This window comes from Pelodiscus sinensis, chromosome 4, assembly GCF_052426305.1.
Source record: "Pelodiscus sinensis isolate ZL-2025 chromosome 4, ASM5242630v1, whole genome shotgun sequence".
In the NCBI taxonomy this organism is placed as follows: domain Eukaryota; kingdom Metazoa; phylum Chordata; order Testudines; family Trionychidae; genus Pelodiscus; species Pelodiscus sinensis.
In genome coordinates this window covers 23,666,502-23,683,142 of record NC_143055.1, presented here as the reverse complement: position 1 = coordinate 23,683,142, position 16,641 = coordinate 23,666,502, and the positions used below count along the sequence as shown (strand labels likewise).

Below are 16,641 nucleotides of genomic sequence, written 5' to 3'. Positions count from 1 at the left end.
GGCAGCCTCCCCTGGCCAACTCCCCCTTCCTACCTCCTGCGCTGATAGAGGCAGCAGTGCAGGAGGGAGGGCAGGTGACACCACAGAGACAGTGCTGTGGGGGGGAGACCGGCTTTTAAGCTTCCCCCCTGCCCCAACTCTGGCTCCTGCTACCCAAAGGCAACAAGGAGGGGAGGGGAGCGGGGAATGTGAGTTGTCTACTACTTGCTTACATCCCTAATCCAGACAGGACTTTCAGATCCATTCTTCTGGCCATTACATTTTCACCATCAGCAATTGTGGCCCAGGAGCGAGTGATACCCTTTGTGGAGCTACCTCCATACTCCTACAGCCCATCTTATTGTCCTTTTTGGGCACCTGAATATGACAGCTCTGTTCCATACCCAGTAATGGTTACCACCAGAGAACTGCAGATGCCACAGGATCAGTGGATGGAAGAGCATTGACCAGAACTGTTGGTGCTGCCAGAGCCACCACTGTTACTCTTCATTCTCTCCTGATGAAGAAATGTTGTCAGACTTTTCTTCACCCCCAGATAATTTTAAACAGTACCAGACCCTTCTTGGGAGACTCATAGGCTCTCTCCAGATTCCACTGAAGGAGTACTAGGATGCAACCCACACACTCTTGGACTAGGCTACGGTTCTTGCTGAAGTGACACCTCCAATTAGAGATGTGAAAAGCTAACTGGGAAGCGTCACCTTTAATGAGTGCTGCTTACCGGTTCTGGTTAACTGGGGGGGGGAGGGTTGGAGCCCCACAGGGCCCACCATGGAGATGAGCCTGTGTGGGGATATTCCAGCCCAGGTGCTCTTGCCGGGCTAGAGTGGTCCCTTCTGCCCCCTCTGCTTGCCCCCCTTAACCAGTTAAATAATATGCTTAACCATTTAACCAATGAAATGGGATTTAACATCCAACCCTCCATTAATGAGATGAGCCTGAAACCTGCCAGAGTGAACCTGTGCACTTCTGCCATTCTGCCACCTGTGCCCAGACCTCAAAAAGACCTGAGGAAATGCTACTTTATTCTCCCCAAGGAAGTGGAATTCTAGTTTTTGGAACCTAATCCTCCTTCCCCGGTGGTTCAGATGGTTACAGAAAGAATTCAGTTATACCAGTTCACTCTGCTCCAGACAAATGACTTGAGCTTTTTTGGAAGGAAGATGTTGTTTTCATCTAGTTTAGCATTCTGAATGGCAAATTACCATTTTTGTTGTCGTTCAAGTGTGACCTTTTGAATTACAACCTTTTGAAGCTATTGGCATTGATGAACAAACACCCTCAGGATTGTGGACTCCTGTTCTGGTTATCCTGGATGAGAGAAAACTAGTTAGAGGAATTTTCCTTCAGGCATCCCTTGACACGGTGTCACACGGCATGGCTACCTCTGTATTTATGAGAGACAGACTGTGTCTGTAAGGCTATTGGTTCCCCTGCGGGATCCAAGTCACCATGGAGGAACTTCTCTTTGGGGATAGCAACCAATGAATTGCTGCACACCCTCAGACTGATAAACTACATAATGTTCTCTGGATGTTTATAGCAAATACCTCAGGCCTTTTCCATTACAGCATCATCTGCTGCCTTCATTCTTCCTTCAACAGAGTAAATATGACACCCCCCCAAAAAAAATTAGAGAGTGCAGCGAGATAGGCACCCCCATGACCATCCTTCACTTTGCCACCTCTTAGAAAGCCATTTTTTGTGTCACACCTGAGAATTGATGACCAGTTTCCACATTGCCTTCTACCACCTGCTGCAGTGGCTGCCTGGCCCATTTTCTCCCAATGTGGTGCCCTATTATTGTGGACAGATGGGTCCTGGATATTATATCAAATGGTTACTGACTAGAATGGCTTTCTTCCCCTGAGAAGTTTCTGAAACAGGAGGTGGATTTTGGTCTTCACCTGGGGACAGTAGAGCCTGTGCTTCTCCCTTGTGTAAGGAAAGACTTTTTTTTTCCCCTTAAGAAACTTTTCCCATAATGACCTCTTTCTACTCAAGTTACTGGTTTATGGCCATCAATACAAAAGATTCATATTTTCTTTTGGATATTCAGCCTGCTGCTCTTCACAGTGGGTCCAGAGCACTTCCAATGCTGGGTGCTCCTCTTCAGTTTCTTGATGGCCCCAAGGGTGTATATGAAGTTCTTGCAGTGGTGGCTGCATATCAAGGAAGACTGATGTTTTCTTACCTGGGTGATTGGCTGGTCATGGATCAGTCATTTCAGGAGGTACAAGCAACAACTATCACTGCACTTTTCCCTGCTGTCATATGGAACTTCAGAGACTCTTGTTGCGTTTAGTTGGTATCCTCTAAGAAATAATCCGATTCAAGAAAATTGAGTTTTATTTTACTTTTTTTTTCTGGAAACTGGCAGCTGCTATCTCTATTTACTTCTATTTTTTGGATTTTCTGTTGATTTCTAGCATGTGATTGAAGGCGTAGTGGTTGAGAAAAGAGTTGTGGAATACATATTGGTTTCACCATTCTTGAAGCCCCGCACCTTAATGATCTTAGAGTTTCATAGAAGCCTGTTTGTAGCACTATAGGTAAGGTTGCATTCAGACAGTTACAATGGGTATTACATCCCAAGAATATTTATGCTAAAAGATTATAACTCATTCTTAGGCCACAGATAAAACTTTCTAGAAATGAAAGTTCTGGGAAAAAAATATTTAGGTAATTTAGGGGAGTTTGAAGGAAAACTCTTTTAAAAATGTGATCTTGCTGTTAATGTTGTCTTTGGATTCTTCTAGTTGTAATGCTCTCCGAAGGCACAAACCTCAATTTTAACACATTGTACATCTAATAATTTAAGCATAGGTTAAGGAAGATCCCACCCCAATTTCCAAAACAAAAAGTTTAAATGGGATTATTTGGCGCTTCATCAACCCCTGTGTTCTTATCATCCCTGATTTTTTCCCTTTCAACAGTTATGTAACACAGAACCTCAGCCTCACCTGTAAGAAACCAAGGCATTAAGATAACAGGAAGTGACCTACATCGAGTAACCTATTACCTTTATAGTTTAATATGTGGTTAAATATTTCATTGTTCCATAGGAACTCATCTTACCCATTCCTATAGCAACCCTGAGTCTTAACCACAAGACATATACCTAAGAATGCTTTTAGTTTATACATTACAAATGTAACAATTACGGAATTAATGACTTAAATGTTCAACTATACCTATGTTGATGTTGTAAGTCGATAGCGTGTCTTTAGCGTAAGAGGTGGTAAAAAATGTAGAGGTGAATTAGAGACGTAATATGGGTGAGGTAATATTGTCAGTGTTAACCAAATGTATAAATTGTAAAGGATACCATATATAAAATTTATTTGTCACTTCCTCTCTAGATAATGCTGCAGATGTATATTTTGCATAATGGTCATGTTAATTACTTCAGTAGCATTAACTGAAAGATAATAATGGTCTTTGTATGACAGTGTGCTTTTGTGTGGTGAGACTATAATCCAGGTTTTTAGCATTTGAACACCAAATGGTTGGCCTTGGATTCAGTGATTAGCTAGTAGTGGGAAGAGGAACAGAGGACCCGTGTCACTGGAGGAGTTAGGGATAGCACTTTGAAAGATCACTAAGAGCAGAGAAAAAATGAATTGGAATTGGGAGACATGACTGCACAGATAAAGGATGGATGTGTACTGAAGATGTGTGAAAGAAGAAACAAGATGGGTCAAATGAAAATTTTGCATCCTTGACAAGTAATTACAGAAAATACTGTTTCAGAATAGCAAACTTAATCAAACATAAACTGGATAAGCATCAGTATATTGTATTGATTTACAAAATTATTCAGTAGGCTCAACTGTGTTCATTAAAATGTGCTCAAATCACAAAACAAAACAAAATTACTGGGCATTTTTTCTGTGTAGGAGATTGACTATACACTGTCAATGTTCTTTCCTTCTCTTTTGTTATCCTTTGTGGAAAAATCTCCCACAAAAAAACTGATAAGTAGCAGTATCATGCTTCCTTCTTACTTTGCCCAGAGGTTTTAAAGTTATGCATGCCAAACTAAAATATTACATTTTTGATCAAGGAACCTCCCTGCAAAACCAGCAGAAGAAGCTCAGAAACATAGACAACAGTACGAAGAAATGGTGGTACAAGCAAAAAAAAGAGGTGATGGATTTACTTTTACATCAGGAAATGTAAAGGGATATTAAACGTAAAAATATACTTGCCTCAGTAACTACCCTTTAATATAAGGAACAGATTATCTGCCGTCTCTTATAGAAAACCCAGTCAAGGAAAACAGGCAAAGATGGTTTTAAATCAACCGTACATTACTTAGGTTCTAGTCACTTGGAAGGCTGATGAAGCACATGAGATAAATTAATGTAGCCTGTAGGCTGCTCTGATTTACAGTGACCTTAACTGGGCTACCTATGGCTTGTTCCACAGTGCAGCATCTCCAGTTGACTGTGGATATTACTATGAGACCAGTGGCTGGAAGGGGACCAGTATACAGTCTCTGCTCGGCTGGTGGATAATTCCCCTAGCTTGCTGTGATGTTTCTGCAGCCCCCTCAGTCTAGAGCAGGAATGGGCAAAAGACCGTCCGCGGGCCAGATCCAGCCCACAGATGCCTTACTGTTCCCATGCCCCTGGGCCATTCAGGGTGTCCTCTCCTGCCAGGGGCACACAGTGCTTAGAGTGAACTGCCAGCTGTTCAACTTGTGGTTCACTCTAAGCACCACATGCCCCTTGCAGGGCTGGGGCAAGGGAGCAAAAGACTTTGCTTATTCCCCTGCCTCCAGGGCCTGATTGACTTGGGGACAGGGAGAGCACGCAAAGGCTTTTCCCACCCTGCAGGGGGCACGTGGCACTTCAGAACAGCTGGCGGTGTTCTCTGGGAGGAGCAGGGACTTCACATGCTATCCCACCCCAAGGCCAATCAGGATCTGTGGGCAGGGGAGCACGGAAATGTCCTGTCCCTGCTCCTGAGCCTATTCCGGGATGGCCGAGGGCCACTTCAAAAATTTGTGAATTGGCCCTCCTCCTAAAATTGTTGCCCACCCTGGTCTAGAGGAATCCAGACACTTTTTCCTCAGTACGTTTATCCAAAACAAAAAACCAAAAACCCACACACCATAGAATCCTGCAGGTAAGAGCTAAATTATGTGGCAATTGCTAATCTCATAATTCCACAAACCTACTGAAAAATTACAATACTGAAACATCCCAGGGCTTAGATACTAAGGGAAATCTTAGGAAGAAGACTGCACTGATGATTTGTATTGCAATCTGTGTCCTTTTCACAGACCTGGGTACATGTGCATCAGGCTTTCCTAATGGTTTACATTATCTGCAGCTGTTGGGTAGTGGAAATGCCTCATCCTCTTCCTGCTGTGCTGTGAACTCAAGGTGGAGCTGGCACTGTGAATAGTGGATTGGCCCTGCTATATGCAGATTCCAGCTCTGACTGCCTACCACCATTTCCCAGTGCAGGGAAGCAGATCGTGTATGGTGACAATGAGCAGTCGGATAATGGGTCTCATGAGTATTTGCACTCATGTCCAAGTGCAGTCCTTGGAGATGAAAAGCTTCAGAGGGGTAGCCAAGTAAGTCTGTAACAGGAAAAACTTCAACAACAGATAGTATAGTAGCACCTAAAAGACTAACACAACATGTAGATGTTATCATGAGCTTTCGTGGGCACAACCCACTTCTTCAGATGACTGGAGTGTTGGAAGTCCAGATCTAAGAATACATTTATAATATTTATTTATAAAATGTATTTCTTTATTTATGAATTTATTCTTGGATCTGGACTTCCAACACTCTGGTCATCTGAAGAAGGGGGCTTTGCCCACGAAAGCTCATGATAACATCTACATGTTGTGTTAGTCTTTTAGGCGCTACTAGATTATTTGTTGTTTAAGATTTTCTTGGAGATAATGTCCCATCTGCTGGACAGCACGCCTAGGACCACATCTAGGCCAAGAATCTGCTTGCTGCCTGCTCTTAATCTTCTACTCTAAGTGTTTACTGTAGAGTTTTTGAGTGTCTTGTGTCTAGTAGTTAACCTAATCTTCTTTCCTTTGTCAGTGCTCATCATGCAGCATTATATCACTGTGTCCATTTCTCAGACAATAATACAAGGGAGTGTTGCTCCTCTCTTCTCTATACATGTGCCGTAAGCAGTTTTTGCCCCTTGAGCACAAATATGCCATCCAGGTTATCTTATCATTCAAGCACTCCTACACTGTAAAGAGCCAAATAAATGCATGTTTTTCACCCCCAGCTAAAGATTGAGGCATTTTTCTCTCTAGCCCTTCCAACTCCATTTCTTCTCTTCAGCCCTGATAATAAATGCATTACTTCTGAGGAAATTCTGCGCACACTATTTTTAAAATCTTCATGATTATGCATATATTATTTATCAAAACACAGTATGATCACTCCAATTTCAATTATTTGGTAATTTCTTTCAAAGTACAGGCAGTCAAACTGACCAGCGGCTGACTACAGGAAGCCCGAGGCAGAGTTGCTCTGCCCCAGGCTTCCTGGAATCAACCTCTGATCAGTTTCAACAGGCTGAATCTGGACGCCAGTTCCGACGTACACACAGATTCAACTTAAGAACCCCAGGCGTCCCCAAGTCAGCTGCTGCTGAAACTGATCAGCGGTTGATTCAAGGAAGCCCGGGGCAGAGCAACTCTGCCTCGGGCTTCCTGTAGTCTGCGCTGGTCAGTTTCAGCAGCGGCTGACTTGGGGACGCCTGGGGCAGAGCAGCTGGGGTGCTGCTGGGTTGCTCCAGTAGCGCCACTCCTCGGCGCTACTGGACCAATCCACCAGCACCCCAGCTGCTCTGCCCCAGGCGTCCTGATTCAGCCGCTGCTGAAACTGACCAGCAGCGGCTGAATCAGGACGCCTGGGGCAGAGCAGCTGGGGTGCTGCCGGGCTGGTCCAGTAGCGCCCAGAGCGGTGCTGCGGGACCAACCAGCAGCGCCCCAGCTGCTCTACCACAGGCGTCTCCCTGGTCTGCTGGAGACCAGCAGACCAGGGAGACGGGGAGCAAAGCGGAGCAAAGTTGCGGAGCATGCCGGCAGCGGGACAGCCGCGGTGCGTCTGGGCTGTCCGCTGCCCGCGTGCTCCGCGGCTTTGCTCCACGTCTCCCCAGACCAGGGAGACGGGGAGCAAAGCCGGGGAGCACGCGGGCAGCGGACAGCCCAGACGCGCCGCGGCTGTCCCGCTGCCGGCGTCCTCAGAGGCTGTCCCGCTGCCGGCGTGATCAGAGACAGGCAGCAAACCCTGTTCGTAACTCGTAACTCAGGGACTGCCTGTATGTCAGCAAGTAGGTCTTTAACAATACAAAGTCAAGAAGTGGATTTCTGATATAGATTCCTTAATAGACTTATTCACACAGAACTTTGAATAATAATTAATTTAAAATATGTTGCAGCCCGAAAACAGGGGGCTGCAGAAGCTTGGTGGAAGGCAGGTACACAGGTAGTTGGGTATGTGGGTTTATGTTCCCCAAGTAGGCTTCCAGAGACTCTGGCTCAGCCATTAGGACTCCTGAAGCCCATCTGGAGTCAGCCTGAAAGGAAGGCTGATTAGAACACCTGCCACCAGTTAAGGCCTATGGGCACACAATAAAAACCTTCCCTCTGGCAAGGTAGGGGGAGAAGAAAAGGGATGGACCAGAGGAGAGGCTAAGCAGAAGACAAACCTGGAAGGCAGCAAGCTTAAGAGGGCCTGTTCCCAGATGCCAGGGAGGAGGTACCCGGGGAGGGGCTGCTATTCAGTGGGGCAAGAGTCAAGTCTCACCCCCACTTGGGGCTACTGCATAGGGCCCTGGGCCAGAACCCAGAGCATGTGGGTGGTTCTGGGTTCCCCCCCAACCACCTCCTGGCTGGTGGGCTGCCAGCAAGGAAAGAAGGACCCTTAGACTATCGGAGGGCCTGACCTACAAACCCCTGATTGGCCGCTGATGAAAAGGGCTCTTGGAGCAGGGTACCCTTGCCTTTTCGGCAGTGGTAGGGACACTGTGAGCCTCTGACACATACGCAAAGGTCCCACCGAAAAATGCAGGACCTGGGGGCTTAGCCCAGTCTTGCCACAGCTACAATACAGAAAATATTTTCTGCACCCCTTAGAAACAGTGCAAAGGCTTGTGGAGGTCAGGGATAACAGAGGAACTGATGGAGAGGGAAGTAGTTTCTGGAAAAGAGCCTGGGAGTGAACTTAGAGGGTTGTTGGGTGTGGGAGTGAGAAGTAGGAACAGTTTTTTTTTTTTTTTTTTTTTTTTTTTTTTTTAAGGGGGGGAAGGGATTGTTAGGGAGCCTTCACTCACACTGATTCCCTAGTCTCTCATTCAGTCAGGCACATCTGTCCTGATACTGTGTGGCCCTTCACCTTTACTCCTGGTGGCCCTACATCCCCCACTCCCTTTCAGCCCCTGCCTCAGTACTGTCAGCCCATTAACTCCCATAGCATCTTTTCCCCTCACTAACTTTTCTGAACCCCAGATTGTGCCCTGGTCTGTCCATCCCCTCCCCCCATATCTCATGCATTGTGATTTAGCCCCATGGGTGGGCCTTGGTGAGAAATTCAAAGCCTCACCCCTTCTCCTCCCCTCTCTGTGTCTGGCTGAGCTAGCTGCCCTCTCTTCTGGCACTACAGTAGTCCTGGTGGGCAAAACTTGTTATTTAGTGCCATCCTGGCAGACTTTCTGTGGTGTACATGAATTCTGTACATGCACAGTGGCGCAGAATTCCCTCAGGTATAATGCATTGTTCTGCAAGGTGACTTCTTATCTGTTCTTTGAGACCTGGAATGGTAAAATGTGTAAGAAAACAATGAAACTGGGGGAAGATAAGAACTTGCTACTTTAATGTGTAATAGGAAAGTGATAACTAGTATAGATAGGATCACAGAACAATTATTTCAAAATAAACATTACAAGACCTAAGATATCATTTTGTGATTTCTGTTTAGGCAGTGCTCCTGCTATACTTAAAACAAAACAAAAAGCCAACAACTTTGAACTACTCAAGGTCATCATGTATATTTGATTCACAGTGGACAAATCCCAGTTATTTCCTATGTAGCAGTAGTGTCCTTTTGATATATTTATATAGAGATGGAACCTGTGCCCTAAGCACTTTACAGTCTATTAAAGGTTTCAGTCCAATAATAGTTTTATGTGCATAAAGAATGAAGGATCAAGATGCATTTAATGGCATATTGGTATATGGGAAGCGTTACATGATCAAGAGCATTAGGTATTAGTTTTGGTAAATGAAATAAATGGTAATGTTCCTTAAAGAAGATGCTACAGTGTCAGTCTTACAGACTGAAAGTTTCTAGTGAACCACAAAGTAAGTTCAGCATAGGATTCAGCAATAGGAAGATTTGTGTATGCCCTAACAATATGCCTAAATCATCTCCCTGGAAGACCACCTGTAGGAACAAGAGCACAATCAAATATATTATCTGTACAGTCCTTGCCTTTCAGATTACCAGTAAAAGCAGGTTTCTCTTATTCCACAGAGGCTATCAGGTGATAACTTTCAGTTGTTACCGAACTTGTTCAGATTTGAATTGGTAACTCAGAGGTTGAAAGACTCTATATTCCATTAATTTTCTCCTGTTTCAACCAGTTCATCCAATATAATACTAATGTGTAGTTCAGTTTTGAACTGTGTTCACACACAACATTATTGGTGTCATATAGAAAATTGTAAAATGTCCAGGATGCCCTTTGGAATTGCTTGAATAGGAGACTGTGATTTCAGGCATATACAGGTTAAAATGGTTCTAGCCATGATTGAAGTATTTAATGGCTCTTACCTTTTTAAGTATACCTTTAACTATATAATTTTCTTTTTTCAGAGCTTAAAGAAGCCCAGAGGCGAAAGAAGCAACTGGAAGAACGATGTAGACTAGAAGAAAGTATTGGCAATGCAGTTTTAATTTGGAACAATGAAATCTTACCCAACTGGGAAACTATGTAAGACACAGCATGTTTATATTGTGTTTAAAAGTAATTTTCTGTACCCTGAAAAGTTATGGTATTAGTCAAGATTACTTTATTTCAAATAAACAATTCCAGAAGCTGCATATTGCAGTCAAAGGTGACTTGCAAAAGGAATTGTCCTGTTTAAGAAGGCATTCAGGTGGGGCTGCCAAAGTGATGGAATTTTGTTAATTCCATTTGCTTGTTACATCTAATAGTTTCACAAATTAGACAATTAGACTGAACATAACTATGTGCATAACTTCCTATTACATAGAGCTATGTAGCCATCCATTTTCTGACTCTAAGGGTACGTCTAAACTACATGGCTCCGTTGGCGGAGCCATGTAGATTTGTTGTTTTGGCAAAGTCAAATGAAGCCGCGATTTAAATGATCGCGGCTTCATTTAAATTTACATGGCTGCCGCGCTGAGTCGACAAACAGCTGATCAGCTGTTTGTCCGCTCAGCGCGCTAGTCTGGACGCTCCCCTGCCGACATCAAAGCCCTTTGTCGGCAGCCCCGGTAAACCTCGTCCCACAAGGAATAACGGGGCTGCCGACAAAGGGCTTTGATGTCGGCAGGGGAGCGTCCAGACTAGCGCGCTGAGCGGACAAACAGCTGATCAGCTGTTTGTCGGCTCAGCGTGGCAGCCATGTAAATTTAAATGAAGCCGCGATCATTTAAATCGCGGCTTCATTTGACTTTGCCTATGTGTCTAATCTACATGCCTCTGACGACAGAGGCATGTAGTCTAGACACAGCCTAATTGTATATAGCAATATAATTTAAACTGCCTTGAGCGTGTTAATTTATGATCTCACTTGCATGTAGAATAAAATCCATGTTTCAGACATGTGCTTCATCACAATGACTACTTTTCCCTTACTGCTGTTAATGAAAAGTAGTGAGTTTCTGAAACTTCTTGTCCATTTCTTCAGACCTTTTTGGCATGTCGCATACAGCAGTGATGTTCAGAAATAATCTAAGATCAGGGAGTGGTTGGTGACTCGGACCTCTGCTAAAAAGATACTAGAAAACATAGCACTTAGACATCCATTTGTCAGGACCTGGTTCTTCTTGACTGCTTGGGGGTTTGATGGTGAATTCTCAGATGTCTGCACAAATATAACAATATTAAGCCTCTTACATTTATGGTGTGATACACTGTGTATGCCAAACAAGTAGGGGGGAAAAAGAGAAATAGGGAAAGCAGTAGTTAAAAAACAAACAAACAAACCCAAACCCCTCTTTTCACAGCTAACACTTTTAAAAAGATGTGTACAGGTAATTAACATGACTAAAAACAACAGCAGCTACATTCAACAGTTGACCTTTTTAAGGGTTTTAACTGTTTCATTTCCCTTTGACTGACAGTGATTCCTGAATGGAACTTTTACTCCTGGGGAAATTCTGGTACAACATTTTTTTTCTTGATCCTTTCCTCTCCCCTCCCCCTCTGTCTTTGTCTCATTGGCTCATACAGAGTGATAGACTGCTAGCAGTGTTCCAATCAAAAGCTTTAGTTTGAGGAAGAAGGTGGTAGTACAACAAAGTTCTAACTGTTATAGACAGTACACAAGCATGAATAAATGCTGCACAATCCTTGTTTGATTTCTGGGCGTGGCAGGGTGGGAGTTGGTCTATGGCAGGCTGATATACATGTAGACCTGAATTTTGCATCCGCCTTTAAAATACCTTCTCCTACCTATAGTTCAGTAGAATGTTTTATTTTAAACAGGTGCTGCTCTCGTAAAGTTCGAGAATTGTGGTGGCAGGGTATTCCTCCAAGTGTGAGGGGCAAAGTCTGGAGCTTGGCAATCGGCAACGAGTTAAATATCACTCATGGTGAGGCTGATTTGTATTCCCTCTGCATTTTGAGGCACTCAAATAAATAACCCATTAGCAGATATTTCCATTCAGTTAGAACATGTCAAAATTTGGGGAAATGACAAAGTCATGGTCAGTTGTACTTTGCTTTCATTAATGGATACCACGTGTTCTTTTCCACAGTGCATAAAATCTTCCTTTTGCTGAATGTAGTATTTAATTTTGAGGGTGTTCTAGGATTTTTTCTTCTGCTGCTGAGTCTGTGTCATAGTTCTGAAATATTGCTGTGGACTGCTTTGATGTCAAGTAAAAATGTTCAGCATTAACCCCATTTCAGTTTCAATAGAAAATGTGATATTTCATGTAATTACTGTGAATTATGTAGTGACTATGGATGTACACACACTAAGTTTCTCACTTCAGAATAAAGCAAGTGTGAGTGAAGGAGTAACTGATTTGGAAATTAAACCTGGTACGGAATTAGTCCTCTTTCCCACATGTTCTTTAGTGATAATAGCAGTAATACATTAATCTCCATTTCCTTGATTTTGTACTAAGTTGTTTTTTCAGTATTTTCTCCTACTGCCCCTAGGCTGAGATGTCATTTTTATACTATGTTACTCTGATGTTATATTTGATACATATTCAGTAGGGGATGTTTCCTTTTCCCCTTATTAGTATTTCCTCACCTTACTAATGGTGAAGTCTTTTTCCTATAGGTCAACATATCATTGATCTCAACTTATTCTCATATACGTCAATTCGTTACCATGGATGGGCATTTTGTGGTTGTCTATCACATTTGTTGTTCCTGTCCTAGCCAATTATTCAATCTCATCTTAACTGGTTATTTCAGGTTTTTCCAAGTAATGATGTACCTGCTAAGTTTGAGGGTATTCTTGGAAGCCCCTATGCCCACTGAAGGTTGTTTTCTAGTAGGGATGTTAAAATGTGCTTATTTTGGTAAATTGTAACTGTTGAATTTTTCTGCTGTTACACATTTACACACGGGGACAGGCAGAAGAGGTGGAGCCAGGCTGCTGCCTCTGTATGGGAGGCAGGTGAGAGGCAGTGCTTGTGGTGCTGCATGGAATAGTGAAAGTTAACTGATGAGCCCAGGCTCATCAGTTACCTGTTTACATGTGTACATTATCGCATCCTTATTATCTAGGTGAAATGTCCTGAATATATGAGCATTGACTTTGCTATCTAGATCAAAAGGTCCCAGGCACGTGAATGCTAGCTTTGCTTTAGGCCAACATATAAGATGTGGCCTGTAAGTCCCTTGTGTTACAACTGAACTGCCACTATAAACTTACTATAACCTCTTATAATAAAGCATATAATCAAAACCATAAAGAAATAATAAATCTATATCTCTATAGGCAAGCAAGTTAGGGCCTATAGGCTATAACTTACGTCAAAATTATATCCCAGTGAAACAAATCTTCCAGCTGTCTGTCTTACCTAAAATTCAATTAGTGTTTTGCTTTATTTCTTCTTACGAAGGGGATGGATTGTTAGCATGCTGACATGTACTCAGTAATTGAAAATAGATTTAAAATAGTACTTGTTTTTCAGAACTCTATGATATTTGCTTGGCTCGTGCCAAAGAGAGGTGGCGATCACTTAGCATAGGAGGCTCTGAAGGAGATTGTGAAGGTACATTTTATTTTGTAAAATATAATTCTGTGTTGTGTGGTAACTTCCTCTTCATTACAAAAGGAGGTAGTGGGTTAAAATAATTCCTAAATTTTAAAACTAAAATAATACAGATTAAAAAGCTAGAAGAAAATTCACTGTTTTAGGTGTGGGATAAATGGTTGGTTAAGCTGCACAAGTTTTTATAGGAAGTCTTAATTTCTTGCATGCTGTTATTGACATTATTTTCCTCTTTAAAGTATCTTTAAATTCAGTTGTCTGTAATTTAAAAAATGGTTTTGCAAAACCTCCTTTTACCAATAGCTGAAAGATTTTTAGGGGGTGTGTGTGTGAGAGAGAGAAAATAAATAAATATTTTAGGCTTGGTGTTGTAACACCTTAAGATGTTACTTTCACTTTCTCTGTTTGAGGATCTAAATTCTTTGAAACTTAAGTAGTAGCAAGTTACTTTCTTATTGGCTCACCCATGAGAGAGCTGCAAGCCTGTTGCTCAGACTCAGCATGTTGAGATTTTCCAGTTGGCTGGGTGCAAAGAAAGAGGAAAAAAAATCAGGGTCCTTGAAATAGGATATTTAATCTGCTAAAATGATCACCTCATTAAGGAGCGGTGCTGAGCAGAGATACAGGGATGGTATCAAATATGGTTTTTTAGCTTTCTTTACTATTCATTATTCAGAGTTGATATCAACATGTGGTTAATGTAAGTGTAAGATAGCAGCAACTTGCCTTCACTAAAAAAAAGGCAGCAGATAAACTTGATGATGATACTGAGGAGGACAGACAAAACCCGGATAGGAATGTTTGGACACTGGTTGGGGGAGGTCATGTTGTAGGTGCATGTTTTCTTTACTTAAAATTTAAGTTGCTGGAGGAATATTACAATACTATTTATCTGTAAGTATAAATAAAATGCCAAATTGAATGTACAAAATTGGACGTACAATTGGAGGATAAGGCACAACTGTGCATGTGTGTTAAACACAGTAATTTTATTTTGATTTATGCAGATGTTGGATTTTCTGCAGCAGACAGGGAAGCAAGTCTGGAATTAATAAAACTGGATATTTCTAGAACATTTCCTAATCTCTGTATTTTCCAGCAAGTAAGTTATTTTAGGTTTTAATCACACACTATTTTGCAGTGTACACTTGAATAGTAAATACATTTTTTTTAAAGTCTTCACTGAAATAAATGTATTGAGTTCCAAATGTTTGTAGAAAAAATCTGTAGTGCAAACTTGCATGTTGGTATTTAAATGCATCTATCTATCTAATCTATCTATCAGTAGTTTGTGGTAAAATTCATGTCTTGTGTTCCTCAGTGACAAATATAAAGGATTTCAGCAGAGCCTAAGACTGCTCATTTTTAATATATGGAAACTTGTAGCACTTCCCAGGACTTGAGATTAATTTATGGTATTTTTAATGAAAATCTTAATATGCTAAGGCTCTTCTTGCTATAGAGTTAAACTAACTTGATTGGTGTTTATCTTCCTTGTACTGAAAAAGCCATGGGAAGATGTTCCTTTGTGACATTACAATGATGCGTTCCATAGAAAAGTTGAATGAACTTAAAATTTTCAAAGCCTGTCTAGAGGATTTGGACACATCTTTTAATAAAATTAATGGAATATGTGTCTAAAGGTATGTCTACACATGCAAGAAAAATCTACAGCTGGCCCATGCCAGCTGCCTAGGTGTAATAGGGTTTGGGCATCTGGGCTGTTTCATTATTGTGTGAACTTCTGGGCACAGCCTGGAGTCCAGGCTGCAGGATCTTGCAAGCCCAGAAGTCTACGCAGGACTAAGCAGCCCCACAGCCTGAGCCCAGGTTAGCTAGTACAGGCCAGGCTTGGTTTTTCTTTGCTCTGTAGACATAACCTAAATCTTCTACACAGCTTTCATGCATTGTGAAATTGAATGATTCATTTTTAATTTTTCATTATAGGGAGGTCCTTACCATGACATGTTGCACAGTATTTTAGGAGCCTATACATGTTACAGACCCGATGTTGGCTATGTAAGTGAAGTTACGTGTTGTAATTATGTGGGAGCATTTCTAAAGTCATTTGCAAGACTGCTTAAAATGATTGTGAGGATTTGTGGGTTTTGCTGTGTATTTTCATTGTATTGTGGTATATTTTTATACAGAACATTATATTAAGGGATATGTGCACTGTTAAGTTTTGCTGTTACACTGCTAGATTTTAATGTTGTAATGAAGTAGAGATAAGACTTCAAAAAATTCTAGGGCACAAGTGTGCGCTGAATAAAAATTGAAATATAAGCCATCTGGTTAAGTCACTCCTTTGAACCACATACTGTGTTTCAGTGCACCTTATTGAGGTGACAGCTTGTTAAAAATACATCTGGTCTTCAAGATGGCCTCTGTGTTCACATTTCTAGGTTGTGTGCCCTGGTGCTGCAAAGCTTCTGGAACATTCTATTAAAGCAGTGCCCATTGGGGCTGCATAAGCTCCCTTGCATCACTGAACAGTCAGAGTGCAGGTTATAAAATGACTGCATGGCCCCAACTGTTTAATTCTTTTCTTTTTCCATGGCATTTAGTCTGGGTGTGCATTAGATATTTTTGGCTGGGTGGAAGTGGAGGAGGTGGCAATACCCAAACAATTTCTTTTTCCTCATTTGTCAGTTAGTATATTTTTGATGTTTCAGTAATTGTTTCTGTGGATTTTGGCTGATCTGGTTCCTGAGGAACTGGAGAAGAACATGATACACAGATAACATCATGTATATGGTATGGCTCATGCTCCTCTGTTCTTGGAGGCCTGTTCTAAGTATCTGCAAGATGTCCATTCCTCCAATCCTTTGCAGGGCCTTCATGTCTCATACCTACTTGGATTGGCAGTGCGGGGCCTCCAAGCTTTCCTCACTGAGAAGGCCTGGTCCATGAATCAAGCATCAGTTCTGTTGCGTATCTCTGAAAAGGGACAGCAGAGACAATTTTTTACTTCAGTGTCAGGCAAATCAGGATAAGATATATCAGTTGGACAGATCAGAAACTTAAAAAGGAGGAAATGTTAGGCAGCATAGTGTTCAAATACAACGTGCCTTAATCCATGCCAGCTGGGTGTAAATTCTTATGGGGGTGGACCTTGTTGGTGCATTACAAGTTCCCTAGTACACATTTAAAAACT

General features: G+C 42.1%; 1 protein-coding gene across 5 annotated transcripts in view; it reads left to right on the top strand.

Annotated features, from left to right (window-relative positions):
- TBC1D14 (TBC1 domain family member 14) overlaps nt 1-16,641 on the top strand; it is a 114,249-nt gene that overhangs the window by 80,875 nt on the left and 16,733 nt on the right. For all 5 annotated transcript variants that reach the window (XM_089777799.1, XM_075930780.2, XM_089777797.1 and 2 more), the window contains 6 exons: nt 4,067-4,149; nt 9,870-9,987; nt 11,734-11,840; nt 13,404-13,484; nt 14,492-14,586; nt 15,432-15,503. In XM_089777799.1, the coding sequence (XP_089633925.1) occupies nt 4,067-4,149; nt 9,870-9,987; nt 11,734-11,840; nt 13,404-13,484; nt 14,492-14,586; nt 15,432-15,503 (556 nt within the window). The remainder of the gene's footprint in view (nt 1-4,066; nt 4,150-9,869; nt 9,988-11,733; nt 11,841-13,403; nt 13,485-14,491; nt 14,587-15,431; nt 15,504-16,641) is intronic.